The following is an 18,338-nucleotide window of genomic DNA, read 5'->3' on the forward strand; positions in this document are numbered from 1 at the left end:
AATCAATGCTACTAGCAATTAAGGAAAGTCTAATTGAAGCCACAAAGAGATAATATTTTACACAAATACACTGGCAAAAATGACAAAATCTGGCAATACTATGTACTAAATAGGATATAAAATAAACAACTTGTTATACAGTAAACAGCCATTGGATGTGTTAATTAGCACATTTAGTTTTGAAATACATTTCCCATTGCCAAGGCATGATCCACCCACTTGATAACCCAGAAATTCTACATCTAAATGTGTAGCCAGAAGATGCTTAAGTACATCAAGAGTTAAATACAAGACATAATAAAACTCTTCAGAATGTGAGGGGGAAAAAAACCTATGAGCACTCCAACCGCTCATAAATAGAAAAAATCAGTAATTATATATTTGCATACATACTGGATTATTACACAAAAAGTGAATAAATGAGCTGTGTCACACGAAATTACTTGGATATTGTTAGTAATATAGGGGATGAAGAAAACAGTCCCAGAAGATTATGCTATATTTTTTAAATGGTCTAAAAGTCAAAGCTAATAAAAACTGTGGTCAAATTATAAAATGATATTGTTAAATTAAAAATATGGATAGAATTTACTTTTTGGATAGAGAAAAGGGTGAAAAATTAGGGATAGTTGGGCCATGGATGTATCATTATTGTATCATGTATATTATCATAAATGGCAATGAACCAAACACTATAATTAGTCTAATTCTTTGGAAGCAAGTTAACATAAATTAAGTTGCTACAGATGCAAGGACTAAAATTAGGAGGTAAGAAAATAAATGAAAACACACTTGTAACAATTTAGCCACCAATGTAGTCACTTTGGTGGAATTTAAGGGATGATTAGATGATGATATTATTGATGCTACCGATGTGTGTGGTACTAAAAAGCGATATTGCTACCATTGCTTCTAAAATGATACAAATCTGTTTTTTAAATTGATGTCACACTTACCCGGGGCTTAGACTCTAAACATTTCAAATTTAGGATGAGTCAGTTATTGCAGGCCCCATATCTCTCTATCTTATATTTGACAAAATAGTAAATATTTTTTAAAAATTTCCTCCTTATATATATCATATCTATATCTATAGACTCCATAAAAAATAAACACAAAACATAATGAAAGAACAAATCTTTGGATAACCTGTAAGCTTTGCCACTAACCTTTCTATAGCCACAATCACACTGTTCTGTAGGTTCCAAAATTCCATTGCCACAAGTTGCGGACTTTCGGTAAGTCATTTCTGAAACTGTTTTATCCTGAAAACATTTAAGTTCAGGCTGCAGAACTATCTGTTTAAATCCATCCATGCTGCAACTGCTAAAAAACTTCATACCATGGGATCGTCTAAAATTAAATTGTACTTCTTAGATAAATGTACTAAAAGAATCACAGTAATACTCCTCAACAAAGTACTACGAATTCTGAACTACTTCAATTAGAGAAGAGCCAAAAGGAGAAGAGGGTGCTTTTATTTTTAATACAGGTGATAAGCAAAAAATAAATTATTTTCTATTGTAATTTGATATGATAGACACTGAGAGAGTAAAGAAAGTTAAAATGGTAACGCACTTAATAATATTTGGTACACAATACGCTCCATTTGAGTATACCCTTATTGTCAACATTAAGAAACAAAATTTGGTTGATTGCATTAATGAAAAATCATAATTATTGGTTCTTTGTTAAAATTAATCAAAAAAGTTATTCCAATACTGAAGTATATAAATTGTACAAATTCTAGATTCCTTTCACTTTGTTTTAATTTTTGTATTTCTACACATTTAAGTATACTGCTTAATGTGTAATTTTGTAATAATCTCAAACTTAAAAGAAATAATGCAAATATAGCACCCAAAATAAATTTTGTTTTCTGAAACAGTTAAGAGGCCAACAATGTGTTCTGCGAACACTAGATACATCTATATAGTTCTTACATAGAAATGGGTTATTCTACCTCAGCACTCTAGACCCTTCAAAATCATAAAATAAAGATGTGTTATTAATATCTAATCCTTGAACTCCATTCAGATTTTCCCAAACATCACAGTCCTAGCATTTTATACCAAAAGAATCCAGTTCAGAATCAAGCATTGCAAAATTCTCATGTCTTCTTAGTTCTCACATCTCCTTAGTTTAGTTGCTTCTCAAACTTCTTACTACCTAGGTACTATTTCATCTGATGACACTGAACAGTTTTTCAACCAATGCAAGTAGAATGTTGTAAGGTAATCATTAGCATCCACTTTTTCTCTAAATAATATCATTGAATGTAGAACTATTAAGCACATTTTCTACAACATTCTATACTTTCTTTAATATCTTAAATGAGCACACTTGTATCTAAAAAAATTTCTTAAATTATATTGCACGAGGTTCTACATCAAGGAATACTAGAAATATTTCTTAAGAGAAAACATAGAGTTGATAAAAACAACGCCTTACATCGCATCAGGATTCATTATGCATGTAGGTCCTGGACAGTAACAATTGTAGATATCATCATATGTCAATCCCAGATTAATTCCAAGCAACTGTGCCATAACAACTGAAAAGGCCTCTACAGTGATTTTCTTTGGATACTAAATAGAAACAAACAAACAAAAACTCAGATTTATTGCCTAAGATTTTTTGTTCACTCCTTTGATCTTGTCAAATGTTTCTGGCCATACTGCATAAATGCAAGTGCAAATTTTAAAAACTGTTATTTATTTACTTAGAAATAAATTATTTCTAACTATTTACTTAGGAATAAAAATATGTACAGTTTTTTATTCCTTTTGAGTGACAATATTTTTAATCAAAATGGCATTGACCTAAAATAAGAATAATTCAATCACATATTTTTATGACATACTATTGAATTTAATTTCAGCAAATTTCAGAAAACATTCTGAGAAGTAGGAAGATTATTTTAGTAACTACAATATTTTTCAAGAGAACACTTGGAAAAGATATACAGATTTTGGAGAGTTGAACTGGCAATCAGTTTTGACCTCAGAAATAATTTGCGAAGAGTCAATTAATTTTTTAAAGTAGAATAATATAATATCTTACAAGTAGCATTTCTACAAACTTCCAGAAACCTTGTCATTACCTCTATATTTTTCCCTATTTCTGAACATCATATAGTGAAAATAATACCACATATAGTCTTCTAGTAAGGGTTTCTCTCACCACAAATTTAAGGATTTTCCACATCTTATTGTGGCTTATTATTTAAATCACTGGGTAGTATTCCGTTGTATGGATGTTCTAAAGTTTGCTCATCCATTCACCTGTTAAAGGATATCTAAGTTACTTCCAATCTGTGACAATTATGAATAAAGCTAAAAACACATGTGTGAAATTTTTTTGGTAGATAAAAGTTTTTAACTCATTTAGGTAAATACTAAGGAGGATGATTGCTGGATCATATGGCAAGGGTAAGTTGAGTATTGTAAGAAACTGTAAAACTGTTATCCACAGTGGATATCATTTGCATTTCTGTCAACAATAAATGACAGTTCCTGTTGGTCTCACAGAATTTGATGCTTTCCATTTTTGATGCTGACTGTGACTGGTAAGCTACTTTCTTGTCTTTTTCCTGATCTAAGTAGTAACGTGTTATTTACTCAAAATATGCTGTTTCCTGTTTTTTTTTTTTTTTGATGCTCTCTTTAAGTTAAATAAGTTCCCCTGTATTTTTAGTTTGCTGAGTGTTTATTATAAATAGTCTCAGATTTGTTTTTTCTGAATCTACTACTAGAATCATATAATTTTTCTTTTTTAGTCTATTAATATAATGGAGGACATTATTTTATATTCATATGATAAACCAACCATGCATATCTGGGATAAATTACATATATATGTACATTATTGCTATATATATGTATGTTACATACATTACACACACACTTTGTCGCCCAGGGCTGAAGTGCAATGGCGTGATCTCGGCTCACTGTAACCTCTGCCTTCTGGATTTAAGTGATTCTCCTGCCTCAGCCTCTTGAGTAGCTGGGATTACAGGCATGCACCACTATGCCACTATGCCCGGCTAACTTTTTAAAATTTTAGTAGAGATGAGGTTTCACCATGTTGGCCAGGCTTGTTTTGAACTCCTGACCTAAGGTGATCCACCCACCTCGGCCTCCCAAAGGGCTTGGATTACAGATGTGAGCCACTGCACCCAGCTCTGGTTTTAATTTCACATAGCTGAAAGGGTGCTGAAGTAGAAAAACCACTGACACAATCCCTCAGCAATCCTGTGGCAGCAGTGGCATGGTGCAAACAGCATTTCTTTGTGCTGGCGAGAGGAGAGCGCAGCAATTGTGAGGCATTGAACTCAGTGCTGCACTGTTATAGCAGAAAACAAAACTGGGCCAAACTCAGCTGATGTCCACCTATGGAGGGAGTATTAAAACCAGCCCTAGCTAGAGAGGAATCGCTGATCTCAGTGGTTGGAACTTGAGTTCCCACAAGACTCACCACCATGGGCTAAAGTGCTCTAGGGCCCTAAATAAACTTGAAAGGCAATCTAGGCCACAAGGACTGCAATTCTAGGTGAATCCTAGTGCTGAACTGGGCCCAGAGCCAGTAGACTGGGGGCACATGGCCTATTGAGATACGAGCTGTTGTGACTAAGGGAATGCTGGCATCACCTCATCCCTAACCCCAGGAAGAGACCCCTTCCCTCTGCTTGAGGAGGGGAACGGGAAGAGTAGGGAAGGCTTTGTCTTGCATTTTGGATGCCAGCTCAGCCACAGCAGGATAGGGCACTAGTCAGAGTCCTGAGGACCCCTTTTTAGGCCTTAGTTCCTGGATATCATTTCCAGAAGGAACCACTGCCTTGAAGAGATGGACCCAGTCCTGAAAAACATCATCACCTGCTAACTGAAGAGTGCTTGAGACCTGAATAATACCCAGGGAGTGTGCCATGGGCGTTGGGTGAGCCTGTGAGACTTGCTGGCTTTGGGTGAGACTCTGCATTCTCAGCTGTGGTGGCAACAGTCTCAAGACTCCTTTGCTTGAGAAAAGTGGAGGGAAAAGTAAAGGGAACTTTGTCTTGCATGTTAGGTAGCATCTCAGCCGTAGGGCAGCAAACCACTAAGCAGGCTCTCCGGTCCCTGATTCATTTCTGGACCTGCCCAAGGCCAGACGGGAGCCCAATGCCCTGAAGGATGAGTCCCAGGTCAGGCAGCATTCACCACCAGCTGACTGAAGAGCCCTTGGGCATTAAGGGAACATTAGCAGTAGTCTGGCAGTGGTCTCCATGGGCCTGTGTTGGTGATGGCAATGGGGTGAGGCTCCTCACCCAGTTTGTCCATACATGACAAACAATATGCTCCTGAATAACCAGTGGGTCAATGAAGAAATTAAGATGGATATTGAAAAATTTCTTTAAACAAATAATAATGGAAAAATGACATACCAAAACCTGTGGGATACAGTAAAAGCAGTATGAAGAGGGAAATTTATAAGTATGCACACCAAAAAAGAAGTAAAACTTCAAGTAAACAACCTAATATGTGTCTTAAAGAACCAGAAAAGCAAGAGCAAACCAAATCCATAATTACTAGAAGAAAAGAAATACTAAAGATCAGAGCAGAAACAAATGAAATTGAAATGAAGAAAATAATACAAAAGATCAAAGAAACAAAAAGTTGGTCTTTTGAAAAGTTAAACTAAATTGACAGACGTTTAGCCAGACTAAGAAAAAAAAAAAAGAGAGAAGATCCAAATAAATAAAATCAGAGACGAAAAAGGAGACATTACCACTGATGCCACAAAAATTCAAAGGATCATTGGTGGCTACTATGAGCAATTATATGCCAATAAAATGAAAATCTAGAAGAAATGGACAAATTCCTAGAAACATACAACCTACCAAGATTGAACCATGAAGAAATCCAAATCCTGAACAGACCAATAACAAGTAACAGATCGAAGTGATAATAAAATGCCTTCCTGGAGAGAAAAGGCCAGGACTTGATCGCTGCACTGCTGAATTCTACCAAACATTTATGAAGAACTAATACCAATCTTACTCAAACAATTCTGAAAAACAGAGTAGAAAGGAATACTACCAAACTCATTCTATGAGGCTAGTACTACCTTGATACCAAAACCAAAGACACATTGAAAAAAGAAACCTACAGGCCAATATCTCTGATGAATATTAACATAAAATTTCACAACAAAATAGTAGCAAACCAGATTCAACAGTGCATTAAAAAGATAATTCTTCATGTCCAAGTGTGGTTTATCCCTGGGATGCAAGGATGGTTCAACACATGCAAATAAATCAATGTGCTACATCTTATCAATGGAAATCAAGGACAAAAACCATGTGATTATTTCAATTGATGTTGAAAAAGCCTTTGATCAACTTCAAAATCTCTTCGTGATAAAAATACTCAAAAGCGGGGATGCACCCAAGATGGCGAATAGAAACAGCTCCAGCCTCCAGCTCCCAGTGTTAGTGACACAGAAGACGGGTGATTTCTGCATTTTCAACTGAGGTACTGGGATCATCTCACTGGGGAGTGTCAGACAATCGGTGCTGGTCAGCTGGTGCAGCCCGACCAGCGAGAGCTGAAGCAGGGTGAGGCATTGCCTCACCTGGGAAGCGCAAGGGGGAAGAGAATCCCTTTTCCTAGCCAAGGGAAACTGAGACACACAACACCTGGAAAATCGGGTAACTCCCACCCTAACACTGTGCTTTACTAAGTGTCTTAGCAAATGGTACACCAGAAGATTATATCCCACACCTGGCCCGGAGGGTCCTACGCCCACGGAGCCTCCCTCATTGCTAGCACAGCAGTCTGAGATCTAACTGCAAGGTGGCAGCGAGGCTAGGGGAGGGGTGCCAGCCATTGCTGAGGTTTAAGTGGGTAAACAAAGCCACCAGGAAGCTTGAATTGGGTGGAGCCCACTGCAGCTCAAGGAGGCCAGCCTGCCTCTGTAGACTCGTCCTCTGGGGATAGGGCATAGCTAAACAAAAAGCAGCAGAAACCTCGGCAGAGGTAAATACCCCTGTCTGACACTTTGAAGAGAGCAGTGCATCTCCCAGCATGGAGGTTGAGATCTGAGAACAGACAGACTGCCTGCTCAAGTGGGTCCCTGACCCCTGAGTAGCCTAACTTGGAGACATCCCCCACTAGGTGCAGACTGACACCTCACACCTCACACGGTGGGGTACACCCCTGAGACGAAGCTTTCAGAGCAAAAATCAGACAGCAACACTCGCTGTTCAGTAATATTCTATCTTCTGCAGCTTCTGCTGCTGATACCCAGGCAAACAGGGTCTAGAGTGGACAGCAGGCAAACTCCAACAGACCTACAGCTGAGCTCAGGTCCTGACTGTTAGAAGGAAAACTAACAAACAGAAAGGACACCCATACCAAAACCCCATCAGTACGTCACCATTGTGAAAGACCAAAGGCAGATAAAATCACAAAGATGGGGAAAAAGCAGTGCAGAAAAGCTGGAAATTCAAAAAATCAGAGTGCATCTCCCACTCCAAAGGAACGCAGCTCATCACCAGCAATGGAACAAAGCTGGACGGAGAATGACTTTGACAAGCTGAGAGAAGAAGGCTTCAGTCGATCAAACTTCTCAGAGCTAAAGGAGGAACTACATAACCAGCACAAAGAAACTAAAAACCTTGAAAAAAGAATGGATGAACAGATAACAAGAATAATCAATGCAGAGAAGACCTTAAAAGAACTGATAGAGATGAAAACCATAACACGAGAAATACGTGACAAATGCACAAGCTTCAGTAACTGACTCGATCAACTGGAAGAAAGAATATCAGGGATTGAAGATCAAATGAATGAAATGAAGCAAGAAGAGAAGTGTGGAGAAAAAAGAGTAAAAAGAAATGAAAAAAAGCCTCTAAGAAGTATGGGATTATGTGAAAAGACCAAATCTACATCTGATTGGTGTGCCTGAAAGTGAGGGGGAAAATGGAACCAAGTTGGAAAACACTCTGCAGGAGAACTTCCCCAACCTAGTAAGGCAGGCCAACATCCAAATTCATGAAATACAGAGAACGCCACAAAGATACTCTTCGAGAAGAGCAACTCCAAGACACATAATTATCAGATTCACCAAAGTTGAAATGAAGGAAAAAATGTTAAGGTCAGCCAGAGACAAAGGTCAGGTTACACAGAAAGGGAAGCCCATCAGACTAACAGCAGACCTCTCAGCAGAAACTCTCCAAGCCAGAAGAGAGTGGGGGCCACTATTCAACATTCTTAAAGAAAAGAATTTTCAACCCAGAATTTCATATCCAGCCAAACTAAGTTTCATAAGTGAAGGAGAAATAACATCCTTTACAGACCAGAAAATGCTTAGAGATTTTGTCACTACCAGGCCTGCCCTACAAGAGATCCTGAAGGAAACACTAAGCATAGAAAGGAACAACAGGTACCAGCTATTGCAAAAACATGTCAAAATGTAAAGTCCATCGATCCTAGGAAGAAACTGCATCAACTAGTGAGCAAAATAACCAGCTAATATCAAAATGACAGGATCAAGTTCACACATAACAATATTAACCTTAAATGTAAATGGACTAAATAGTCCAATTAAAAGACACAGAAAGGCAAACTGGATAAAGAGTCAAGACCCATCAGTTTGCTGTATTCAGGAGACCCATCTCACATGCAGACACACACATAGGCTCAAAATAAAGGGATGCAGGAAGATCTACCAAGCAAATGGAAAACAAAAAAAAGCAGGGTTGTAATCCTAGTCTCTGATAAAACAGACTTTAAACCATCAAAGATCAAAAGAGACAAAGAAGGCCATTACATAATGGTAAAGGGATCAATTCATCAGGAAGAGCTAACTGTCCTAAATATATACGCAACCAGTACAGGAGCACCCAGATTCATAAAGCAAGTCCTTAGAGACTTACAAAGAGACTTAGACTCCCATACAATAATAATGGGAGACTTTAACACCCCACTGTCAACATTAGACAGATCAACGAGACAGAAAGTTAACAAGGATATCCAGGAATTGAACTCAACTCTGCACTAAGTGGACCTAATAGACATCTATAGAACTCTCCACCCCAAATCAACAGAATATACATTCTTCTCAGCACCACATCACACTTCTTCCAAAATTGACCACATAGTTGGAAGTAAAGCGCTCTTCAGCAAATGTAAAAGAACAGAAATTATAACAAACTGTCTCTCAGACCACAGTGCAATCAAACTAGAACTCAGGACTAAGAAACTCAATCAAAACTGCTCAGGTACATGGAAACTGAACAACCTGCTCCTGAATGACTACTGGGTACATAACAAAATGAAGGCAGAAATAAAGATGTTCTTTGAAACCAATGAGAACAAAGATACAACATACCAGAATCTCTGGGACACATTTAAAGCAGTATGTAGAGGGAAATTTATAGCACTAATGCCCACAAGAGAAAGCAGGAAAGATCTAAAATTGACACCCTAGCATCGCAATTAAAAGAACCAGAGAAGCAAGAGCAAACACATTCAAAAGCTAGCAGAAGGCGAGAAATAACTAAGATCAGAGCAGAACTGAAGGAGATAGAGACACAAAAAACCCTCCAAAAAATTAATGAATCCAGGAGTTGGTTTTTTGAAAAGATCAACAAAATTGATAGACCGTTAGCAAGACTAATAAAGAAGAAAAGAGAAGAGAAGAAAATAGACGCAATAAAAAATGAAAAGGGGATATCACCACCGACCCCACAGAAATACAAACTACCATCAGAGAATACTATAAATACCTCTATGCAAATAAACTAGAAAACCTAGAAGAAATGGATAATTTCCTGGACACTTACACTGTCCCAAGACTAAACCAGGAAGAAGCTGAATCCCTGAATAGACCAATAGCAGGCTCTGAAATTCAGGCAATAATTCATAGCCTACCAACCAAAAAAAGTCCAGGACCAGATGGATTCACAGCCAAATTCTACCAGAGGTACAAGGAGGAGTTGGTACCATTCCTTCTGAAACTATTCCAATCAATAGAAAAAGAGGGAATCTGGCCAGGCGTGGTGGCTCAAGCCTGTAATCCCAGCACTTTGGGAGGCCGAGGCGGGTGGATCACGAGGTCAGGAGATCGAGACCATCCCGGCTAACACAGTGAAACCCCGTCTCTACTAAAAAAATATAAAAAAAAATTAGCCAGAGCCGGGCATGGTGGCTCACGCCTGTAATCCCAGCACTTTGCGAGGCTGAGGTGTGTGGATCACCTGAGGTCGGGAGATCGAGACCAGCCTGACCAACATGGAGAAACCCCATCTCTACTAAAAATACAAAAAATTAGCCGGGCGTGGTGGCACATGCCTATAATCCCAGCTACTACGGAGGCTGAGGCAGGAGAATTGCTTGAACCTGGGAGGCAGAGGTTGCGGTGAGCCGAGATCGTGCCATTGCACTCCAGCCTGGGCAACAAGAGTGAAACTCTGTCTCAAAAAAAAAAAAGAAAAAAGGAAAAAAAAAAATTAGCCGGACGAGGTGGCAGGCGCCTGTAGTCACAGCTACTCAGGAGGCTGAGGCAAGAGAATGGCGTAAACCTGGGAGATGGAGTTTGCAGTGAGCTGAGATCCGGCCACTGCACTCCAGCCTGGGTGACAGAGCGAGACTCCGTCTCAAAAAAAAAAAAAAAAAAGAAAAAGAGGGAATCCTCCTTAACTCATTTTACGAGGCCAACATCATCCTGATACCAAAGCCTGACAGAGATACAACAAAAAAATAGATTTTTAGACCAATATCCCTGATGAACGTCGATGCAAAAATCCTCAATAAAATACTGGCAAACAGAATCCAGCAGCACATCAAAAAGCTTATCCACCATGATCAAGTGGGCTTCATCCCTTGGATGCAAGGCTGGTTCAACATATGCAAATCAATAAACATAATCCAGCATATAAACAGAACCAAAGACAAAAACCACCTGATTATCTCAATAGATGTCCTTCATGCTAAAAACTCTCAATAAATTTAGTATTAATAGAATGTATCTCAAAATAATAAGAGCTATTTATGACAAACCCATAGCCAATATCATATTGAATGGGCAAAAACTGGAAGCATTCCCTTTGAAAACTGGCACAAGACAGGGATGCCCTCTCTCACCACTCCTATTCAACATAGTGTTGGAAGTTCTGGCTAGGGCAATCAGGCAAGAGAAAGAAATCAAGGGTATTCAGTTAGGAAAAGAAGAAGTCAAATTGTCCCTGTTAGCAGATGACATGATTGTGTATTTAGAAAACACTATCATCTCGGTCCAAAGTCTCCTTAAGCTGATAAGCAACTTCAGCAAAGTCTCAGGATACCAAATCAGTGTGCAAAAATCACAAGCATTCTTATACACCAGTAACAAACAAACAGAGAGCCAAATCCTGAATAAACTTCCATTCACAATAGCTTCAAAGAGAATAAAACACCTAGGAATCCAATTTACAAGGGATGTGAAGGACCTCTTCAAGGAGAACTACAAACCACTGCTCAGTGAAATAAAAGAGGACACAAACAAATGGAAGAATATATCGTGCTCATGGATAGGAAGAATCAATATTGTGAAAATGGCCATACTGCCCAAAGTAATTTATAGATTCAATTATATCCCCATTATGCTACCAATGACTTTCTTCACAGAATTGGAGAAAACTGCTTTAAAGTTCATATGGAACCAAAAAAGACCCTGTATTGCCAAGACTATCCTAAGCCAAAAGAACAAAGCTGGAGGCATCATGCTACCTGACTTCAAACTATACTACAAGGCTACAGTAACCACAACAGCATGGTACTGGTACCAAAACAGAGAGATAGACCAATGGAACAGAACAGAGTCCTCAGAAATAATATCACACATCTACAGCCATCTGATCTTTGATAATCCTGACAAAAACAAGAAATGGGAAAAGGATTCCCTATTTAATAAATGGTGTTGGGAAAATTGGCTAGCCATAAGTAGAAAGCTGAAACTAGATCCTTTCCTTACTCCTTATACAAAAATTAATTTAAGATGGATTAGATACTTACATGTTAGACCTAAAATCATAAAAACCCTAGAAGAAAACCTTGGGAATACCATTCAGGACATAGGCATGGGCAAAGACTTCATGTCTAAAACACCAAAAGCAATGACAACAAAAGCCAAAATTGACAAATAGGATCTAATTAGACTAAAGAGCATCTGCACAGCAAAAGAAACTACCATCAGAGTGAACAGGTAACCTACAGAGTGGGAGAAAATTTTACAATCTACTCATCTGACAAAGGGCTAATATCCAGAATCTACAAGGAACTCAAACAAATTTACAAGATTAAAAATAAACAACCTCATCAAAAACTGGGCAGAGGATATGAACTGACATTTCTCAAAAGAAGACATTCATACAGCCAACAGACACATGAAAAAATGCTCATCATCACTGGCCATCAGAGAAATGCAAATCAAAACCACAATGAGATACTATCTCACACCAGTTAGAATGGCAATCATTCAAAAGTCAGGAAACAACAGGTGCTGGAGACGATGTGGAGAAATAGGAAAACTTTTACACTGTTGGTGGGACTGTAAACTAGTTCAACCATTGTGGAAAACAGTGTGGTGATTCCTCAAGGATCTAGAACTAGAAATACCATTTGACCCAGCCATCCCATTACTGGGTATATACCCAAAGGATTATAAGTCATGCTGCTGTAAAGACACATGCACACGTATGTTTATTGTGGCACTATTCACAACAGCAGAGACTTGGAGTCAACCCAAATGTGCATCAGTGACATACTGGATTAAGAAAAAGTGGCACATATACACCATGGAATACTATGCAGCCATAAAAAAAGGATGAGTTCATGTCCCTTGTAGGGACATGGATGCAGCTGGAAACCATCATTCTCAGCAAACTATCACAAGAACAGAAAACCAAATACCGCATGTTCTCACTCATAGGTGGGAACTGAGCAATGAGAACACTTGGACACAGGAAGGGAAGCATCACACACCGGGTCCTATTGTGGGGAGGGGGTCGGGGGGAGGGATAGCATTAGGAGATATACCTAATGTAAATGACGAGTTAATGGGTGCAGTACACCAACATGGCACATGTATACATATGTAAAAAACCTACACGTTGTGCACATGTACTCTAGAACTTAAAGTATAATAATAATAAAATACTCAAAAGCTGGTGTAGAAGAAGCAGGCCTTAAAATGATAAAAGCCATATATGACAGACCCACAGTTAGTATCATACTCACTGAGGAAAAACTGAAAGCCTTTCCTCTGTGATCTGGAATATGAAAAGGACACTTTCTCCACAGTTATTCAACATAGTACTGAAAGTCCTAGCTAGAGCAATCAGACAAGAAATAAAGGGCATCCAAATTGAAAAATGAAAAGTCAAATTATCCATGTTTGAAGGTGATATAATCTTATATTTGAGAAAACCTAAAGATTCCATGAAAAAACTATTAGAATTGATAAACAAATTCAGTAAATTTGTAGGACACAAAATCAACAAACAAAAATCAGTAGCATTTCTATGTACCAACAGAAAATAATCTGGAAAAGAACAATTTAAATGTGATAACATTTTCAATAGCCACCAATAAAAGTAAATACCTGGAAATTAACCAAAGAAGTGAAAGATCTCAGTAATGGAAACTATAAAGTATAAAATGCTGATGTAAGAAATTGAAGAGGAAACAAAAAAATGAAAAGGTATTCCATGTTTATGGATTGGAAGAGTCCATATTGCTAAAATGCCCATACTACCGAAAACAATCTCCAGATTCAATGCAAACCCTCTCAAAATACCAAAGACATGATTCACAGAAATAGAAAAAAATCCGACAATATATATGGAACCACAGAAGTCCCAGAATAGGCAAAGCCAAAATAACAAAGTTGGGGGAATTACATTACCTGACTACAAATTATGCTACATAGCTACAGTAACCAAAATAGCATGGTACTGGCATAAAAGTAGATATTTAGACCAATGGAACAGAATAGAGAACCCAGAAACAAATCCACACAGCTACAGTGAACTCATTTTTGACAAAGGTGCCAAGAACATACACTGGGGAGAAAACAGTCTCTTCAATAAATGGTGCTGGGAAAACTGGATATCCACGGGCAGAAAAATTAAACTAGACTCCTATCTTTCACCATACACAAAATTCAAATAAAAATGAATTAAAGTCTTAAATCTAAAACCTCAAACTATTTAACTACTAAAAAATATAGAGAAATTAGAGAAATTCATGAAAAGATGAATCCGTTCATGGATTAAAGTATAAACGGGCTATCCTAAGAATGAGACTGGTGGCTTTATAAGACGAGGAAGAGAGACCTGACCTGGCATGCTCAGGTCCCTTGCCACGTGATGCCCTGTGTCACCTTGCAGCATTTTCATCAGCCACAAGCACTCACCAGATGTGGCCCCTTTACCTTAGACTTTGCAACTTCCACAACTGTAAGGAATAAATTTCTCTAAAATTACACAGTTTAAGGTATTCTGTAATACGTGATAGAAAATTGATTGTTAAGACAGTATTTATCCAAAAGTAATAGAATCGGAATATCAAGGAGATATATGCGCTTCCATGTTTATTGCAGCATTACATACAGTAGCCAAGATATGGAAATAACCTAGACATCCATTGTCAGATGACAGGATAAAGAAAATGTGGTATATACTTACAATTAAATACATTTCAGTCATAAAAACAATGGAAATTCTGTCACGTGCTACAACATAGATTAACATTGAAGAGATTATGTTAAGTGAAATAAACCAGTCACAGAAAGAACATACTGTATGACTGCACTTATATGAGGAATATGAAGTTGTCGAATTGATGGAAACAGAAAGTTAAATGGTGGTTTCCAGGTGGTTAATGGGTATTGAGTTTCAGTTTTTTTTAAAAAAAAAATGTTCCAGAGATTTGTTTCACAACAGTGGGAATATACTTAACACTACTAAACTGTACACTTGAAAATGGCTAGAGTTATACATTTTATGTTACCTGTTTTCACTCCCAGCAAGAAACCTCTTGAAAAATTACATTTGATTTCCCAAATCTAAAAATACAGTTTCAAAGATTTATCAAAACAGTGTGAGAGATTACCAGAGCGATTCCTGTTGCAAACTTTGGATCACATGCCATTCCATGATATGTTGCTCCCACATAAGTAGAATGGTTCCTATAACTGAATAATGAAATTTTTCTTGTGGATATGTGTATTTCAAAATAGCAATAACTTACTCACATTTTATGAGTTGGATTTCTATATAAAGGTATGCTTTCTCCAAAACACAGAAATTACATATAATGTCTTATGCTTTCAGTCATTAAGATTTGGGTATCCCCTATAGTTCATACAAAGTTAAGTCCTAAAAGTTGTTTAACATTATCTAATACACAGCCCAAAACCTAGCAGTGCCTGATTCTTTCAAAAAATTAATCATCACTGGAAGGATATAATTAATTCCATGATATAAAAGTCAAAAGTGTTCATTGCTGTAATTTGTATGTAGTAAACTAACTCCAAAAGTGTGAAGAAACGTAGGACTGAAAGCGATAGAGATAAAATATGCATCAGATGTACGAAGAGAAAGAGAGGTAAGGTGTAGAAACTATCCTTACATATTTATATTGTAATATTTCTCTGCAATCCTAGAGACTCTTTATTCCAATACATTGATAAATATATTCCACATATTGCCTAAGGTCTTTAAATTGGGTTTTTGATTTTTGCATATGAAATAATCAAGTTAGTAAAATAAAAATATGTAAAGACTTTTGAAAGATACAGACCAAGTAGGTAAATAGCTATATCTTAGGTCAGTATAGAAATACCAGAAGGAAACCACAGGGAGAATAAAGTAGTCTGTTTTAGTTTTTTATTAATATTTCATATTGTAAGAAGCATTTTATGCAATTATTGCATTCAATGAATTAACTTATAGGTATGTAATGTTAAAGTGATAGTTTCAATTATTTACCAGTGAGAAGGTCTTTACAGAGAGGTATCATGTTTTTATCACAAGACTTTCCATTTTTCAGTTTATTACATTTCTATAATTAAACAGGTTACTATGAGCTACTATGATTTAATTAGTGTCTTACATGGTTATTAGAATCTTAATATTTTACAGTTTGCCAACACAGTCTTGAGATAGCTTTTTAATAATTTTTGTTATATAAAATTTATATATAATTATGATAGCTAATTTGATTAAACCTTTCTAAATATGAATAAAGTACTTACATTAATAAGTATGTCATATCATAAGACCTTTGAAACAAAAGTTTTTGTTTCCAAGGCAAAAATCGCTGTAGTATTTCATCAGCATGACCACTTGTTGAAATCTTATTTTGATCTGACCAGATCTCCAAGGAAGACAGCATAACTGTTATATTAAGCTGGGAAAACATCTGAGAACAGAAATTAAGTGTTTTACAATTTTAGGTAACCATAAATATGACATTACTTCTCAATATCTAATGCTAATATATTTAATTTACTATTTTTTGAAGATAAAATCATTGGTGGATAAAACTAGTGGTTGGGCTACATTTACATTTTTACTTTTTGTTAAAATGTAAATGCTATATATATGTACACAAACACAAAAAATTTTACTTCATTAATTGCTATATTGCTTACATAAATATAAAATATAAATACTTACCGTGTTGATAAGACCAAAGATTTGGAAAACTTTCTCAACTGCAACTGCCACTGCAGAGCCCATATAATCATACTGAAAGACAAATTTTGTTTCTTAATCATTAGTAAAAATAACTAACTACCACATTTTAAGTGGATTTAAATATAAATGTAAAAGTAACTCAGTGGTCAATTGAAGAGGCCCTAAGTAGAATTAAAATATATCACAGCTTACCAGGTTTTAAACATCGGCCTAGTATTTTATAAATTAATCAATGATATTAAAATGAGGTAATTGTGATTATCTTCCTCTTTACAGATAACAAAATTCAAAGTCAAAGTATTAAGGTATGAAGAGTGAATAACCTACTGGTTAGCCCAGTGTGGAGGCCGGCGCCTGTAATCCAAGTAGCTAGCTTTTTAAAAATTTAATTAATTAATTAATTTAAAATTTCAATTTCCATATAGTTGTTTTTTTATTGTCTTTGTCATTTATTTACTGTTTAGTCTACTGATATTTTGTGATTATGTATCAATCAATTGTATATCAAAATATCAATTTTGAGACTATATATCAATCAATTACATATCAGTATATCAGTTTTGTGTTTATATATCAATAATCACAAGATGTCAACAGACCAAACACTAGATGACAAAGAAAATGAAAAAACAACTATATGCAAATTAAAAATTTAAAGGACCCATAAAATATAAGTACATAGAAATATTAATAATCAAAGGATGAAAACACATCATCTAACATCAGGAAAATACTACAAAAGAAAAAATATGTTATGTGATAATTATATTAACTAACATAATACATTGATAAGAATAGAACTTAAGGGCAAAAAATGGACATGTTTATTGCAACGTATTAATAAAATAATTCATCAGGGAGATGGAGACTTTCTAAATTTGCTTATAACTAAAAACATGGCTGCAAAATATATAAAACAAGATTTAACACAATTAAAAATAGAAGCTATCATACTGAGATATTTTACATAGGTCACTTAATAACAAATAAATTAAGAGGAAAAATTAATAGGAAAGATACTCAAGACTTTAAAAACCCAAAGGAATGTTGGATAAAATATACATACATAGACGCTTATATACAACAATGAGAATATGTATTTTTTTCAAATACAAGTAAAAGTTTTATGCACATTGATTCATATTAACCAATATCAGGCCATAGAACACATCTTTGAATAAGAAACAGAGTGTCACTTAAATCACATTATCTGAATACAATGCAACTAAGTTATAGTGGACTTGATAAAAATATTTTAACAATGCTATTTTTAATGAAATGGATACCTCTGTTGTGGTTATATGAGATGATAGGCTTATTCTAGGTAAATACACACTAAAGAATGTAAGAGTAAAGCTTCATGATGAGCTTTACAACTTACTTTCAAATTTAAACGAAGAGTGCACAAGTGATAATGGGATTCAATATTAATAAATGTGAGAAAAGAGAATGAGGGTCCTCTTTGTATTATTTTATTCTTGTAACTTTTCTGAAAGTTTCAAATTATTTCCAAAAGAAATGTTTAAAAAGTGAAGATGAAATAAAGACAATTTCAGATGAAAAGAAACTGAGGAGAATCCAGCAGGCTAAAGAGAAATATCATACATTAAGACCTACT

General features: G+C 36.1%; 1 protein-coding gene across 2 annotated transcripts in view; it reads right to left on the reverse strand.

Annotated features, from left to right (window-relative positions):
- LOC111544190 (A disintegrin and metallopeptidase domain 3-like) overlaps positions 1 to 18,338 on the reverse strand; it is a 79,884-nt gene that overhangs the window by 42,193 nt on the left and 19,353 nt on the right. For both annotated transcript variants that reach the window (XR_002732060.1, XM_023214648.1), the window contains 5 exons: positions 16,700 to 16,771; positions 16,276 to 16,442; positions 15,132 to 15,213; positions 2,452 to 2,588; positions 1,170 to 1,353 (listed from right to left, as the gene is read on the reverse strand). Coding sequence is in view for 1 of the 2 variants with exons in the window: in XM_023214648.1 (XP_023070416.1) it covers positions 1,170 to 1,353; positions 2,452 to 2,588; positions 15,132 to 15,213; positions 16,276 to 16,442; positions 16,700 to 16,771 (642 nt within the window). In the remaining variant the exon portion in view is untranslated. The remainder of the gene's footprint in view (positions 1 to 1,169; positions 1,354 to 2,451; positions 2,589 to 15,131; positions 15,214 to 16,275; positions 16,443 to 16,699; positions 16,772 to 18,338) is intronic.

The sequence above is a fragment of the Piliocolobus tephrosceles genome, chromosome 7, assembly GCF_002776525.5.
Source record: "Piliocolobus tephrosceles isolate RC106 chromosome 7, ASM277652v3, whole genome shotgun sequence".
Classification (NCBI taxonomy): Eukaryota; Metazoa; Chordata; class Mammalia; order Primates; family Cercopithecidae; genus Piliocolobus; species Piliocolobus tephrosceles.